Source organism: Lactuca sativa, chromosome 2 (genome assembly GCF_002870075.4).
Source record: "Lactuca sativa cultivar Salinas chromosome 2, Lsat_Salinas_v11, whole genome shotgun sequence".
In the NCBI taxonomy this organism is placed as follows: domain Eukaryota; kingdom Viridiplantae; phylum Streptophyta; class Magnoliopsida; order Asterales; family Asteraceae; genus Lactuca; species Lactuca sativa.
This window is the reverse complement of record NC_056624.2, coordinates 178,702,950-178,718,685: the sequence shown is the minus strand read 5'-3', so window position 1 is coordinate 178,718,685 and position 15,736 is coordinate 178,702,950. Positions and strand designations below refer to the sequence as shown.

At 34.0% G+C, this 15,736-nt stretch overlaps 1 protein-coding gene across 1 annotated transcript; it reads right to left on the bottom strand.

The window, feature by feature from the left end:
- Nucleotides 1-1,465: 1,465 nt before the first annotated feature.
- On the bottom strand, nucleotides 1,466-5,618 carry LOC111876729 (nicotinate phosphoribosyltransferase 1). Its single transcript, XM_023873304.3, has 15 exons — nucleotides 5,275-5,618; nucleotides 4,336-4,483; nucleotides 4,107-4,226; nucleotides 3,876-4,010; nucleotides 3,716-3,777; nucleotides 3,529-3,604; nucleotides 3,338-3,439; nucleotides 3,139-3,255; nucleotides 3,013-3,071; nucleotides 2,761-2,935; nucleotides 2,538-2,672; nucleotides 2,352-2,450; nucleotides 2,156-2,264; nucleotides 1,955-2,067; nucleotides 1,466-1,743 (listed from the first exon to the last, which is right to left on the bottom strand). Exons 1-15 carry the CDS (start codon nucleotides 5,445-5,447, stop codon nucleotides 1,666-1,668), a joined length of 1,701 nt encoding a protein of 566 aa, XP_023729072.1. The 5' UTR covers nucleotides 5,448-5,618; the 3' UTR covers nucleotides 1,466-1,665.
- Nucleotides 5,619-15,736: the final 10,118 nt, after the last annotated feature.

Sequence of the window (15,736 nt, the reverse complement as noted above, 5' to 3'; positions counted from 1 at the left end):
TGATAGTTGTGTTTTGGGCTATGTATCCTTATGAATATTAGGGTGGACGGATTTTAGGGTTTGGATATCTTAAAATCGTCAAAGCCTCATATCTAGGAGGATCTTTGGATTGCTTAGGTCAATTAGGGTTAAGGGTGTAACCCTAGTAGCTTATAGTATAAATAGACCCCATGGGTGAGGGAAATCGGCCACTCTTGCAAGGAAGAAACCCTAGAGCCGATTTTCTCACCTCCTCTCTCTCTCTCTCTCTCTCAAGATCATCCTCTTGCTAGTTGGTGTTTGTAAGCCATTAGAGGAGTGACAATTGTGATTCTAAGTTCCAAGAATAAGAAGTTTCAAGCAAGCAACTTAAGGTATTCTTCTAGATCTGATTTCATATGATATGATTCAATTGTTTACACTAGATCTAGAATTGTAAGCCTTGGATACATTGCATGTTCAATTAGAGAAACCAAGATCCAAACATTAAGGCTTGCATGTGCACATAGGAAAGTTCTTATGGCTCAAACCCATCAGTTACTTCAAATTGCTTTGCCTGAATATCCATAAATTGTCCTAAAGTTACTAAAATCCTAAAATTTAAGGCTAAAAGGATTGTAAATACATGAAATAAACATGCTAAATGATGCATAAATGCATCCAACGGAACCCCAAATCATTTCTCTTTCAATCAGGCTTAATGGGTGGGGTGAAATTCTTGGCACTACACAAAACCTTACATGCAAATAAACGAGTTTAGGTCATAGATTTCAACCCGGTTAATACACGACACAAAAACTAAATGAGTAAGGTTAAGGTCCAAACTTTCAACATGAAAAGGACATGAAAAATACCTATTTATTTATCTGCAACTTCTTTTAATCTTTTAAGTAAACTGGACAAGTGCAAAACCAAAACCAAATGTAAAAGAAAACTTTAGGTTGAATTGTTTTGTAATATGTAAGCCATTAATAGCCGCTTAGTCAATACTTATTTTTAGTTTTCCACATTTTCATTAATATCTCATTCTCCCAATTTCTTTCAACTTGACTTCACTTCTCTACTTAATGAAGAAAAGGGGCGGTTCTTCTATATGTCCCACAGTGGCATAGACAAGGTCTGACTTCTATGTATGCAGTACAAAAAAATCTAATTTTTTTTCTATTATTGTGTTACTACTATTTTTTTCGGTGTCATACCTAATATGAAATCTTGAGCGTCCGCCCTTGATGAAGAATGTTTGGTCAAACTAGTCTTGAAAGTTTGGATTAAGATACTTAACAAACGAACCTCAAAACCCCAAAACTCTGGAGTGGAAGCTTAATGATAACAACATTCTAATGCCATTTATGAAGTCTTATTTCGTAAAGCTCATGGAGGCACTCTAATCTCGTTGAAAAAAAAAACTCAGTCTCTCAATCAAGTGCCGAATCAAAATATAGATGTATCATACAAAAAAAAAAAAGAATTGGCAGATACAATCACAGATGCAAACATTTATTAACATATACGATAAAAGCAAGTTGAAATATATAACAAACCCAAAAAAACATACACACAAATAAAAAAAAAATAAAAAAAAAAATTATTATGTTTTTTGAGTAGACATCTTGAATGAGTATTGATGTGATGTGTATTTTTACTATTTGTGTAGTAGCATCATCATGTGCATCTCAATCGATCCTCTTACTGCAACTCCCCAACAGGTGCTTCATTCAGCCATAAGAAATGAATGAACTCATACAGCTTTGTGCTTACACTAACCTACTCCACCAAGGAATTTCATTCAGCCATAACAAATAAATAAAAAAAAGAGTATCAAGGAATTAAAACGTTTATACGTTGAGTTAATCAATAAAACAAATTCAAATTAATGTGGTAAAAGATAATTTTTCTTGAACGACCTCTTTTATAAGATAGATATGGGAGGGATAACAGATAGATACTAATATTTTATTTTTCTTTTAATACATACCTTGTAGGGGGTTGGATTCAATCTTCTCATGTGATCTGTCCTCATTTGCTCCAATTGCTTCATACAATGATCTCTAATCTCCACAAGTGTTGGCAATTCTTCTCTTTCTTTCTCTTCACATATTTATTATACAAATATCATTATTATTATTTTTCATAAAAAAAAATAATAATAACTATTATCTAAATCAAAATCTCACACCTGCACTTCCAGGCCAATAACACTTGATAAGATCCTCAACCCGTTGTGGCACCACATAAGCTCTCTTCGATTCATTAAACGGATGTCTACATAAAATCCTTTGCCCTGCCTGTGTTTATTTATCAAAAAAAAAAAAAAATACTAATAATCCATTCATTCCCTTCATATGGGTATTTTTGTCATTTTCTCTACATACCTTTGGAGGTGGTTCATTTTCCCCTGACATTATATCCACAAGTGCATAACCTTCCTTCCCATACAATCTATAAGACCTCTTTTTACACGGAATCGATACCTAAAACCCCCCAAAAATAAAAATTAAAAAATCACCATTGACCTTTCTTTTTTAACAAAATTTATAAAATATATACTGATTCCAAACCTTTGAGACATCTTCTGATAATTTTATACGCGGCTGGTTATTAATCTCAACAAGCTTAAACACACAGCCTAAAGCAGGCTGAGCAAAACATGTCACCAAATTTGTTCCAATCCCAAATGAATCCACCTCATGCCCCTAATCAACCATTTTTTTTTTTTTAAAATAAATGTTAATAACAACAATTTCACTAGTCAAGAATTTTATAAAAAATTTAAAGTCTCACCTGTTTGTTTAGAGCATCTAATGTTTCCTCATTGAGATCATTGCTAGCAGTGATTCCAGTGTTTCCAAAATCAGGAATCTGAAATTCCTTTTCAATGGTTTGAAAAAACTTTCTTGTTTCACATGAAAGGTAAGCAAGGTCACCAGAGTCTAATCTAATTCCCTTTGCTCTATATCTACAAACATTTTAAATAAAACAAAAAAATTATATAAAGAAAATGTTAAAAAGAAAAAAAAAAAAAAAAAAACATACCCCATATCGTTTAGTGCTAGAGCTACAGCACAAAAATTAGGGACACCACTCCTCATCACCTAAACATATCCAATTTTAAATATTAAATGAGAAAAAGAAGTTATTGAATTTTTATTTTTGACTTACATCATATGTGTCCACAAGAGCAAGAAAGTTGTTGGGAAATGCAAGGGCGTATGAAACGAAAGCTGCTAACTCACTTTGATTTGTTTCGCCAAAAACGCCCTCCGATGAACTTAATCTCTGTTTATATACAATTTTTAAAAAATTTACAAACGATAAATTATGGGAATATAAATGTAATTATTATAATTTATAAGTATACCTTTAATTTGCTTAACCATGTCTGTGTAAGACTCACAAAATCTTTGCATACTTTTGACCCATCTTGACTTTTGAGAGACTTTTCTGTAATCTCATCAGGTCCCTAAATATCAACAAATTGATTATTATATTAAGTCACATGAAAATATTAAAAATAAAAAATCAAAACTTTATATTATATATGAAACCAACCGTGAAGGAGCTGACAAAAGCATGAGAATGGGTCCCACGAAGTGGTATTCCAAATAACTTTCCAGCTGCACAATTGCTATTCACACAAAAAATAATGAGTAAATGACCATTTTAGGTCATTAAGTCATTTTCTCCATATTAAATGCTTAAAGCATTAAGCTCATTAAGTAAAAAAGAAACAGATCACCTTGTTGCATCAAATCCTCCCATGTAGCAATACCTTGATGCCCCTACACCACCATCTGGGCCCTACACATGATAGAAACAAAAGATGTTTTTTATTTTTTTTAATAAATTATAGCCCATGAAATCCGTTAATAATTTTTTTAAAAAAAAGTGTCTAAAACCTGGGCCCGACGAAGCCCAAACTCAAGAAGAAGTTTATTTTTTCCAGCAACAAAACGGTGTCTTGCAGCATTTGTAGTGACTAAAGAAGCAAAATTTATAAGATTCACAAAAGGAGTTTCCAAAAGTTGAACCACCTGAAATAACAACAATACAATTAGAACTTTCAAAGATTCGATCTTTTTGTCTAAATGTTTCCAAAAATGCCCTGCAAGTCTGAAAACGTAACTTACAGCCACAGGGCCTTCAATCCTCATCAAGGGTACTTTAGGGAATACGACAGATCCCTCAGCAATAGCATATACTTCAACATCAGAACAATCGATTCCTCCAAGATACTCAAAGAAGCCATCCTACACCCATCATCAAAAGGTTAGTGAATGACCATTTTACCCTTCACAACTGTATTTGACAGAATCATTACTTGTGAATTTTGTTGAGTTGAAAGTTGGTTACACTTACCTCACATGTAGGAGATAAACATTCTCGAATAAAGGCAATGTCTTCTTTTGATAACTTAAAGTTTGCAATGAATCTTATGCATTCTTCTAGACCTGCAAAAACTGTATATTCACCACCAAATGGGTTCCTTCTGAAATATAAGTCAAACCTGAAACAAAATCATGACAATAAGCAATCTAAATAGATTCTAATATAGTTGTAAATTCTTAAAGGCTTTAATTAAACTTGTATTAATATGAAGAATTACTAAAACCAATAGACAACAAAGATGCTTCCAATTCATGATTTAAAGATTTTATTTTACAGAAACACATAATAGTTATCTTAAACAGTTAAACCACAAAAAGTATATCGAATTTGGAATGGATGCACAGAATACATCAAGCAAAGGCTGATTTATTACTCTTTTTACATTATTCTTCTAATGTTCAATGTAATCCTTTCCTGTTGAAGACCCTATTTCCTTAATGATTGCATGCACTCTGTCTCCTTAATCTTAAGGATTTAAACGCTATCACTCTTGATAAATCTTATACCTGATTCCAGAATAGCATTTGTGCATAATTTACCTCTTATAGCTTCATATAAATACAGGAATCAGAACTTATTCAGCCTTAAAAACGCCAGTATCTAGGAAACTTCATAATTCCATATCCAAACGGCTAAAATTTCCTAATTTGTTCCAATGACAGCTGAAAACAATCCGCAGTTTTGGTATATGACAATCGGGAATCACGAATTACAACTTAAATCAATTCTATTTACCTATAATTTTTATGTTTCTCGTGACTAATACGCTTCGGAGACGAATTGTATTATCTGAGTAAACAAAAAGGAATCTGAAGACAAAGCATTTTACACCACATACACCGAATTATACAAAAAACAGAGAAATTAAGCAAGATTATAAAAATGAAAAACAGGAATTGAGAAACTAACACAGCGCGGTCTTTATGCTTGCCGGCTTTCCAATAAGCATAAGCCATGGTGAACTGATAAAGATCTGTAAGGAGTGGCGTAACCATTGGATTGGTAGGACCATGGATTGCCGGCATACGGCGGTTCTGTTTTCCATCTTTTACGCCGCCGTTAACCTTTGGTTTCGCTTCCATTATATCTAACACAATTACAAGAAAAACAAAAGAATTTCTCTAGGGTTTCCTAATCCTATTCCGAGTATGACGGATATACGAATGGGAGAATGATGCTACTGTATATGCATTAACAACGAGAATGGAGTTTTTACACGAGGAAGAAGAAGAATGGGCATCGCAAGATATATACTCCCTTCCACACTTTCTATTTTACCAATTTACACTTGCACGAAAATATATTATTACTTTTTAATTTTAATTAATTTATCCAAAACAGATGTATAGTTATTTATTTCTATTAATCGCATTCAAATAAGAAATAATATTATTTTAAATAAAAAGACTCAATTTTCAAACTATAAATTCTATGTCGTATGACTTGGGGGTTTTAAGGTTTTCTATTTTATCATATTAAAAGACTTGTAAATATTATATTAATCATCTTGAAAGCTAAATAACACTTGACATGGTTTTTAACGTTGTGTGCAATAAAAACAATGTTTCAAGAAAAACAAAAAAATAATTTCTTAATATATATATGGGTTACATCCACAAGGAAAAAGTTTATATAACTTATATGAATACGATCCATACAACTACTAAAAAATCATATATATTTGGTTACTAATATAAAAGCTTTCATTGAACTACTAGTTTACTAGATGCTATAATTTTAAGGGTCAATATTTTATTTTGTAACGAACTTGCTTGTTTTTATTTTTATTTTTTTTTATAAAGAAGAAGGATGGAAGAGAAGACCACCTTGAAGGAGTCACGCTTTCTAGATCCAGGATCACACCACCCTTTGACATCATTTTGAGGTATCAAGTTGTGAATTTGATGTAGTTTCTTGTAGATCTTGTTTTGGGTTAGTTTTAGGTTCTTTTTGTCCCATATGTGGTGTTTCATGAACAAAGCATGTTCTTGACCCATTAAGTTGTCCTTTTAGACATTTGGGAGTGTCTTGAGTCATGAAAATGGGTTTCAAATGGTTGGTTTTGCTCCATGCATCTTGTAGAATGTCTTAATGGATTAAGAAGTTGAGATAAGCACTTAATGGACATGTAAAGTCATAAAGTTGTAAATTTTATGACTCTAGAGTGTATTTTAGCCTTGGATTTGAAATATGGACGCAAGTGCTTAATCCATTAAGCACTTAATGAGTTTTGAAGTTTGCGAGAGTACGCCTTGCGTACGAGGTCAACCACCTCGTTGGTGGTCAACATGCGAAGACTCGTGTACGCCCAGCGTACCTTTGGAGTACGCCTCACATACTTACAGTGGGTTAATCCGGTTGAGTTGACTCAGTTGGGTTGACTCGGCGAGTTGACTTAGTTGGTTTGACCGATTGACTTTGACTTTGACCAAGTTTGAGCTTAAGGGTATTTTGTGAATTCTAATTGAGATTGGTCATTTGGTTGGAATAAGAGGCGGTTGTGATGAGTTTTGGTCATAAGACATCCTATGTGCTCATACAAACCCTAATGCTTGGATCTAGGTTTCTTTATTGTACATGCTTTCAATCCAAGACTATAAACCCTAATTCTAGCATACAAGTAATCATATTAGATATTAGAATAGGTTTATAATGTTACCTTGATTGTTATGTAGCAATAACAATCCCAATTCCTCCTTGAATTGACTTTGGAAGGCTTAGAGTCACAGGTGTCACTCCTCTAATGACTCACAAACACCATAAGCAAGAGGATGAAGAGGAGAGAGGATGGAGGCTGCCAAAACCATGTTCTAACCCTAGAAAAGTTGTTCCCCACGTTTTTGAGCCTTAAGGGTTCTATATATAGTGAGACTATTAGGGTTATCTAACATGGAAACCCTGATTTGGTTGCTTAAGCCCTAAGCAACCCATAGACTCCTTTAATCAAGCCCTTGGACGATTTCATTATGGGCTTCCCATAAGAATTCGTCCACCTCTTGATTTAAGACAATCCATGGCTCAAATTGCAATTATCTTATAATTACAATTCCAGTCCCTTAAGTTTAATTAATCTCTTTTAGTCACAAAACTAATTACCAATTAATTATTGACTAATATTAATTAAACAATATGATTTCTCCTTTAATATATTATTCCCATAATATATTAATAAATCATATTTAATCCTTTCTCTCCATAATTCATCCTATCAAGTTGCTTTGGTGAAGGCAACCTAAAAGGACCATGCACCATCGGGTCAAGTACATACCAAAATAGTTATGGACTTAGACACTAATCCAACAGTCTCCCACTTGGATAAGTCTAACAACTATTCTGCGTATGACTTCAGATCCTGATCTGCAATCGTAGCTTTCCAAAGCCGCTGTCAACTCTGATCCTATCAGATACGCGTGTCCTTAGATAAGGGATCATATATTCCTCCATTCTGGATATCATATGAGATATGATTTCAAATCATTCTCTTTGTACTATATCTCGATTCCGATTTATGACGATTGACTAATTGAACAAATCAAATTAGCCCTAGCCCAGCCGAGCATTTACGTTTGTCATCACTAAATCATCGAGGGGCCTAAAGATATCGCTTTTATCCTACTTTGGATAAAAGGAACAGATAAACCTTGATACAATGCTTGCTTGCACTCACTCACCGAATCACACACAACAATATGTTTTATAACACCAAGTTACTAGTGCGTTTACATATTATCAATGTGCAACCGATTCTCAAGATACAACTCACACATCTCGGTTTCAAGAATATAAGATGTTATCGTCTCACCAATCACTCGTGATACAATTTCATGGAGTGATCCAAGTGAGCGTGGGTTTAATCCAATGCTCAATCATATTCATAAGCATTCATGAACGTTGCAGCAAACATTTGCTTATGTATAATACTCTTTTAGACAATCCACACACCAATTCACGACAGTCTTCATTCATATCTACTTCCAACATATGAACGACTGTGGCCCGTTTGAATAATTCAATTATTCTTAATAAACTCAATTATTCTGGAAGTCAAAACATGCAAATGTGAAACACAAGAATAATACTAATCCCATATGGCCTCAACCCTTTGAGCATAAATAAAACACCTTTTATTTATCACCATACTGATTACTCATTATTTGTCGTTTCGGATAATCAGCTTCTTACTTGAATTACAACACTTGTCCCATGCTCCTAGCATGCACACAATGTTTAACTATGGTTCCTACTTTGTGAAATAGATCACATTGAACACATTTCCAATCATTCTCATTTCACAACTCCAAATCCTTTTCATAAGTGAAAGAATATCAAATTCTTGCTACTTATAGAATATACTAGATTCTAACATTTTATGCAATGATCCTTTCGTAATGTCACTACACCAAAGTCACAAAGACTATTGTCAATGATATTACAAAGTCCTCTATCGGAGATTGTTACAAGACAATTCCATAGACGTGATGTTTCTCACTCAAAGTACATTCTTTGAACATCCTTTTGCATAAAAGTTTCTAATCTAGTCATAGATTTTCAATATTCAATTTCCAATATGGACACGCTTCCATATTTTCCATATGACAACTCATTCTTAATAGAATATTTTCTATTCATGATAATGTCGATATTGTCCATCCAATATGGAGACATTTCCATATTTTCCAATACTATACTTCCAACTACTCACAAGCGACCAGTCCTCGTCGAACTTTGGATTGTCCTTTGATAGTTGTTTAATTATTTTAGTCAAAACCAATTATAGTCCCTTTTCCCTCTAAATGCGCTCGTCATTTGGAAAATTTCAGAATGGTCAAATATCAAAGCATTTGCAATCGATCCTATACCCGAAGCGTATGGGACACGACGCATAATGTTTTATTTGCTATGTTCTCAAAATTCGAATTGTGAAGAGGAATGCCGTAATCATAATCGAAATTTTAAGAACACACTATGTACCCTTGACTAAATTTATTAACATTTCTCAACCTAAGCCTTTAGATTTGAAATGAAGCATAATATTCTCTCCCTTAATTATAGCAAAACAACTTCTCAAATCTTACAACTTTGCAAAGTATGACTCTTGTTTTCTATAATTAATATTGCTGACCTTGCAATACTTGCCTTAATAATCATACAATCATAACTTTTATGCTCCCACTATCATGATGATTATTATAAACATAACACTTATGCTCCCACTAGCTTCGACATGTATTCAGAAACAGTTTAACTTTCAGAAAAACAATGCTTATTGAATTTCTTAAGTTCATGTTTCTAATACTTAATGCTTTGATAATCTTTTATCAAGGCTTCTTGAACTTATACACCTTTGCCTTAGATAGTTCATATGTGTGTCTAAACAATTAAGACTAATTGCCAAACCTCACAATTCAAATTATGGAAAGGGATACCGTAACCATAGTCGAATTCGAGAATGCAATTTTACAATCACTATCTTCTTAAAAATCTTTCTTAGTGAAAGCATTTCCTCACAATCATTTTCATGAAGGAGGAAATCTTATAACACTTAGATTTAAACGGTGTATGTGTTTCTATCCATGTGAATTTGTTAAAACCAAAGTTTACGACAAATTCAAACTCATATGGATCGAACTTTCTTAATCTCGATTTCTTGCCTTATGGTAGCACAGCTGCCCACCATGTCTTCCAAGCAGTTAAGCAACTCACCTTTTCTTATCAATGTACTTTTCTGTAACGCCTGTGTTTCCGGGCTTGCCATATTTAGCAATATAATAGTCTAGTTTAACCTTTGTAACCCGTTTTGAAATAATAAGAATGTATTATTTGAGTATTATGTGTTTGTGCTTAATTGCTTAATTATGTGGTCTGATTAATTAAGAATAAAAAATAAGCGTCAAATTTTAAGTGTAAAATAAACTTAATATCTTTGGTTAATGTTGTAGTAGTCGAAACGAGGTTTCCGAATATATATAGAACGCCCAAATCTGACTTCGTATGAGGAAGTTATGATTTATCGAAGTTCCGGCTTAGCGGTATACAGCCTGTTATACTCGATTTGAGATCGAGCGGTTTTTAGCCGAAGCAATCTAAATGAGAATCGAAGATCTCATTGTTGGTATCGAAACAAGAAAAAGTTAGGCGAGAACGGACGTCAAACGAAGAAGTTATGAATTTATAACGAAAGTTTCTGTCCCGGCCTATTAAAAATAATTAATAAAAATAAAGTCAAAATTAGCCGACGGAGTCTAAACGAAAGTTGTAGAGCGTAGTCTCACCTTCGCGTGGATATAAAGAACGTCGAAAACGGAGTTCGTATGAAGAAGATATGAATTTCCGAAGTTTATTAATCATTTTGTATTTATATTTAAATCAAAATTCGGAAGCATTATCCGAAGCGAGTCATCGATATGATCCGAGGTACGCGCCGCGTACTCGAGTACGCCCCGCGTACTCTGAGGGTGTCGACATCGCAGCAAGTGGCTTCGGATGACGCATGCGCTTACGAACATTGGAGCAGTACGCGCTGCGTACTGCTGTACGCCCCGCGTACTTGAGGCTTCCAGCCTCTATATAAAGGATCCGAAGACAGCCTTCTTTGTTGTTCATTTTCTTCTCTTCTCTCTAGTCTTTTGCATCGTTTTTCGTGCCGAAGCTATCCCGAAGTCCCGGTATCATACTCTAGCCCCGAGGCAAGTCCCGAGATCCCGAAGATCCCGAGAAGTGCGGTTCCCGAGTCGAAGCTCTGCCCGCGAGAAGTTCGATTTTCGAGGAGATCTTCCAGATCTGCTGAGGAGTACTACTTCTATAAGCCGTAGTGCTGTCGGATCATCTTCTGATCAAGTGAGTGTGTAGTTATTTTCTTCTAATACAATAATACGAAGTATTTTATATAAAAATACGTGCTATGTGTATATATTTGGTTGTGTTATGTGTGAATGAGTATTCACTCTCTTCTATCTTACAGATCTGCTTATTTCTTTATAAGATATGTGTTATGTGTGTGTGTGCCTCATCTGTTATGTGATATATGTGTTGATTAAAGCATGCTATACAGGTTTTCTTTAAACTATGTATACAAATGTATATTTTTTATCTACTAATATGTTGGGTAGAACATGGGTAGACAGATGGTGTGTAATAAACAGATGAGAGGCCTCGTTGTTGTTTGATTGAGTCATCTAGCGGAGTTTAGATGACGACCACTGGCTATTCTAGACAGTCTTGTGGAAACATTAGCAGGTTCGCCACCTGTAGGTGTTAATGAACTTGGGTGTTCATTCGCTGTACTCCATCCCCCTCATGGTTGCCTTATTTGACTTATATTGCTGAGGTACCCCCGAAGCATGTGTTGTCGCCCCGATGAAATATTCTTAGACTAGGTCCCTTATGTTAGTTGTTTTAGGGATATTAAAGTGAGAATAACGGGAATGGGTAATTGGGTTATTGTTGGTTGGTGAAAATTAAATATGATATTTATTGTGGGTTGAAAACCCTATATGCTCACCAGGCTCCCAAGCCTGACCCACTCAGTTTTAAATTGTATTACAGGTAGTGGCGGAAGGGCATGAGATGGATGAACCATCAAGTTGTTTTGTTTACAAGTTTGCATATGTTTATATTTGTTATATGACTTGTAATGTATTCGTTTATGCTTATTGGTCTGTATCGGAACATGACACCCCGAGTTTTGATTATAATGAAAATACATTTCTTTTATGAAATGCTTCGGTAAACAATGTTTTATCATGTTTTGTTTTTGGGAACAAATTCCGCAACTCTTTCAAATCAAAAGGATTTACTCTGAAAATATTTAAAAGCATAAATGAAAATCGGTCTTTTCTGGCCGAGATTTTGGGGATGTCATATTTTCATTGATCAAGGTCCTTGCCTTTTATGCATTCAAATGAGAACTCATAGGACTCATATGCATAATTAATTCGATTGGATTGGCACATAAACAAAATAATGTCAACACGATAGGTTGTAACCCTCAACTCGTGTGCTAGTGATGATCGATAAGGTTTATTTGATTTGTTCTTGAAGCCTTTCAATACCATTAAGACTCCCACTGACTCCTTGACATATAAGATTCTCTTGTCAAAACATTTCTTGAGAAACAAATATTCAAGAGTTAGTGTAGCTTTTATCAAAACACTTCATAAATTGGTCCTAGTTGGTCTTTGTCTTATCCAAGACATCACAACTTTCCATATTTGATGAATGTTATAAACCTTCTTAATACTTTTTCACTCAATGTCACAATCTCAACTCTAAGACTTGTTTTGGAACGAAGTATGATTGACTTCTTGATTTAACCATTTCTTCAATACTTGATTCCTCTTCTTATACATACAATTGTACTAAGACTCACTTAGAGGATCAATTGAGATATGGTTCTTAATCATTAAGTCCTATCATAAAGTATAAAAGCTACTCCCCCTTCTTTTTAGAATGGAGAAACTTTTATCTTTCTGCCTATTTGATTCTTCTTATTCGTTCTGCTATTGATCTAAACCCTTTAATCAATTCAGAATTACACTTAATCTTGTAAGTATAATCATATTTACTAAACCTTTAGTAAATCATGACAAATATCTCTGTTACTCTTGTGGTGGACTTGATCAACACGCAACTTTGTGTGCTCGATCTCCGAGTCCTTCACTTGACACTTTGTCAACGAATTAGTCTAATTTCCAAATATGAAATTTCTCATTCATCGTGCAACCAAGTTGCATGATTCCAAATTTCTTTCCAATTGAAACTTGGGCGATGAGAACCTCTCCCTATTTGGTAAATTCTTGACATTTCCATAAACAATATAATTAAGAATCAAATCCATTATTGCTAATATTAGAAACATTTAAACATCAATTTTTCATATACGCCATTGTAAGGATAAATAAATAATATAAAAATCAAAATTTATTTTATTGCGGAAAAATTTTGTCCTTACAATGCAATTCATTGAAAAACTATGCTAATACATCTTTCTTAGCAATCTAATTCTAACTCTAAGTAGTAGCTCAAGAATCTAATCTTCGAGAAATGCGATCGAAATCCATTCCTTCACGGTTAGATTTTGCTCACTTCTTCCCTTAAGCTTCCTTTCTTTTCTTCGATCCTACAAAACATCAATTGTAATCTTATCACATTATGTATTAAGAATCTAGAATAGAAGCTTAAAAGAGTTAGTCAATGGATTTTACCTAAATCAAAGCCATACGTTTTGACTCTCCCATCTCTTAGATCTCTTAGGTAAATAGGGCAACTTTGTCTCCAATGCCCCTTTTTCTTGGCAATAAAAGCAAATTGACTCCTTTTGGAACGGGACATGGAACTACTTTAGACATTGCCTTTCTCTTATGATCAAACTTTTCGATCATGGCATGTCTTTCGTTGCCATTGTCTATATCCATAGAGGTCTTAAAGGCAGATTCACCAATCAACTTTGCTTTTCCATTGCGCCAAACCATTGTTGATTCAGCAACAATAAGCATATAGGTGAGATCTATAAGGGTCACGTCGCGGTTCATCATATAGTACTCTCTTACGAACTCACTATATGAGTTAGGAAGTGACTGAAGAACCCAATCAACAGCCATTTCCTTACAGACGACGGATCCCAACATTCTTAACCTATCAATGTGTGACTTCATCCCTAGGACGTGTGCACACATTGACTTTCCTTCTTTATGTTTACTTGCCAAAAGGGCTTGAGTGATCTTGAACTTTTCAAGCTTTTGAACTTGTGGGTTAGGGAAAATAATTGGAGGAGGAGGAGGAAGTGAAGTATGATCTCTTGTTCCTTGATCGAATCATGGAATATCATCTTCACGTGGAACGCTTGTTCCACGGGATTTGAGAAGACCATAGTTCTCAAACTTTTACATCTACAAAACGAGAGAAAACAAATTCAAGTTAGTTGATTGATAGAGTCCTTAGTAAATCACCCAAATGAGATACTAAGGCTAGGACCCAACACAATATTCTACAACTCGGGAGAGGGATGCCGTAACCCAAATTGCAGAACATTTGAAGGTAAGTGAATGACGATTCACTAATTTCCACCACGAAAAACGAAAAAGAATTTTAAGTGTTAAATCGATGAAAACTCCTAGATCCTTTGAGATTCATTGAACTTTTAATGGCATGTTTAAATCTCGATATGCCCCTCTTGTTTGTGACTGGGATGCCGAGGATCACAAAGCGGGTGTGAATAACCATGCAAACTTACATGGTGCCCTCACATGTTACAGTCATCTATTCGATGTGCCGGTAAACCACACACGCTCCACCGAACTATGACAAACATTGAGTCACCCTTTGCTACCTTTGCTTAGAACCATTTAGTGTGCCGGTAAACCACACACGCTCCACTAACGTCTTCACAAGGGCACAAAGTGTAATTTCATGGAATTGCATCAATTCACATTTGCCTAAGTAACTAAGATTGGAAATTTTATGAAAACATTTAGTTACTTTAATAATTCATTATACTTATAATGGAAAGTTTCGTCCTATCCTACCCGTTCGGCTAACGACCCTCCACTAGTCAAGAGTGCGGTGGGTAAGAGTGGATACCCATTCAATCGCCATTTTATAAGCAATTTCCTTAAACACCCCTTATAGACCAACTTCGTGAATGAGGCCTACTAACGGTAAGACTGACTTTTACTCATACATATATATAATGTTAGACTTTTAATGTCATATATAGTATAGGGTGTATTTTATACTTTTAAAATATTAGGTGGTCAAATTTAACAATTATACCTTTAATTCAATTAAATTGTAAACCAAAACTTTTATGGATTTATTAAACCTCTTTTAATTATACACCTTAATTAATTAATAAAACCATAAGGGTGTGATTTGAACTTTTTCAAAACAATACTAGAGTTTTAGAATTTAACATTCCTAATTAAACTTTTAATCAACTTTTAAATTCCAAAACTTGAGGGCAAGTTTTGAAACATTTCAAAACATTAGGGTTTAGAATTCAAATATACATCAAAATTAAACAATTAATCAAAATTTAAATTCCAAAACTTGAGGGCAAGTTTTGAAACATTTTTCAAAACATTAGGATTTTAACTATTTAAATTTCAAAACAACAAAACTTTTGGGTTCAAATTTAAACTATAAAACCTAAAGGGCAAAATATGAAACTTTTCATAACAACAAGGATCAGATAACAAATAATTCAAATTAACATTTAATCACATAATTATCCATATTTGATTCATTTAATGATTTCTTGCAAAACAATTTATCAATTTACTCAAAATAATTAATCAATTATCACATAAGGAAACAATTATCTTATTAATTGATAAATATCTTCAATTAGATCAAAATTATAATCAAATATATC

Bases quoted from the DNA above. Each gene is read 5' to 3' on its own strand.
- LOC111876729 (XM_023873304.3), bottom strand. From the start codon at position 5,447: ATGGAAGCGAAACCAAAGGTTAACGGCGGCGTAAAAGATGGAAAACAG. The intron at 4,484-5,274 runs GTTAGTTTCTCA...ATTTTGTTTCAG, and splicing joins AAGCATAAAGACCGCGCTGT to GTTTGACTTATATTTCAGAA. The intron at 4,227-4,335 runs GTAAGTGTAACC...TGATGGGTGTAG, and splicing joins GTTTATCTCCTACATGTGAG to GATGGCTTCTTTGAGTATCT.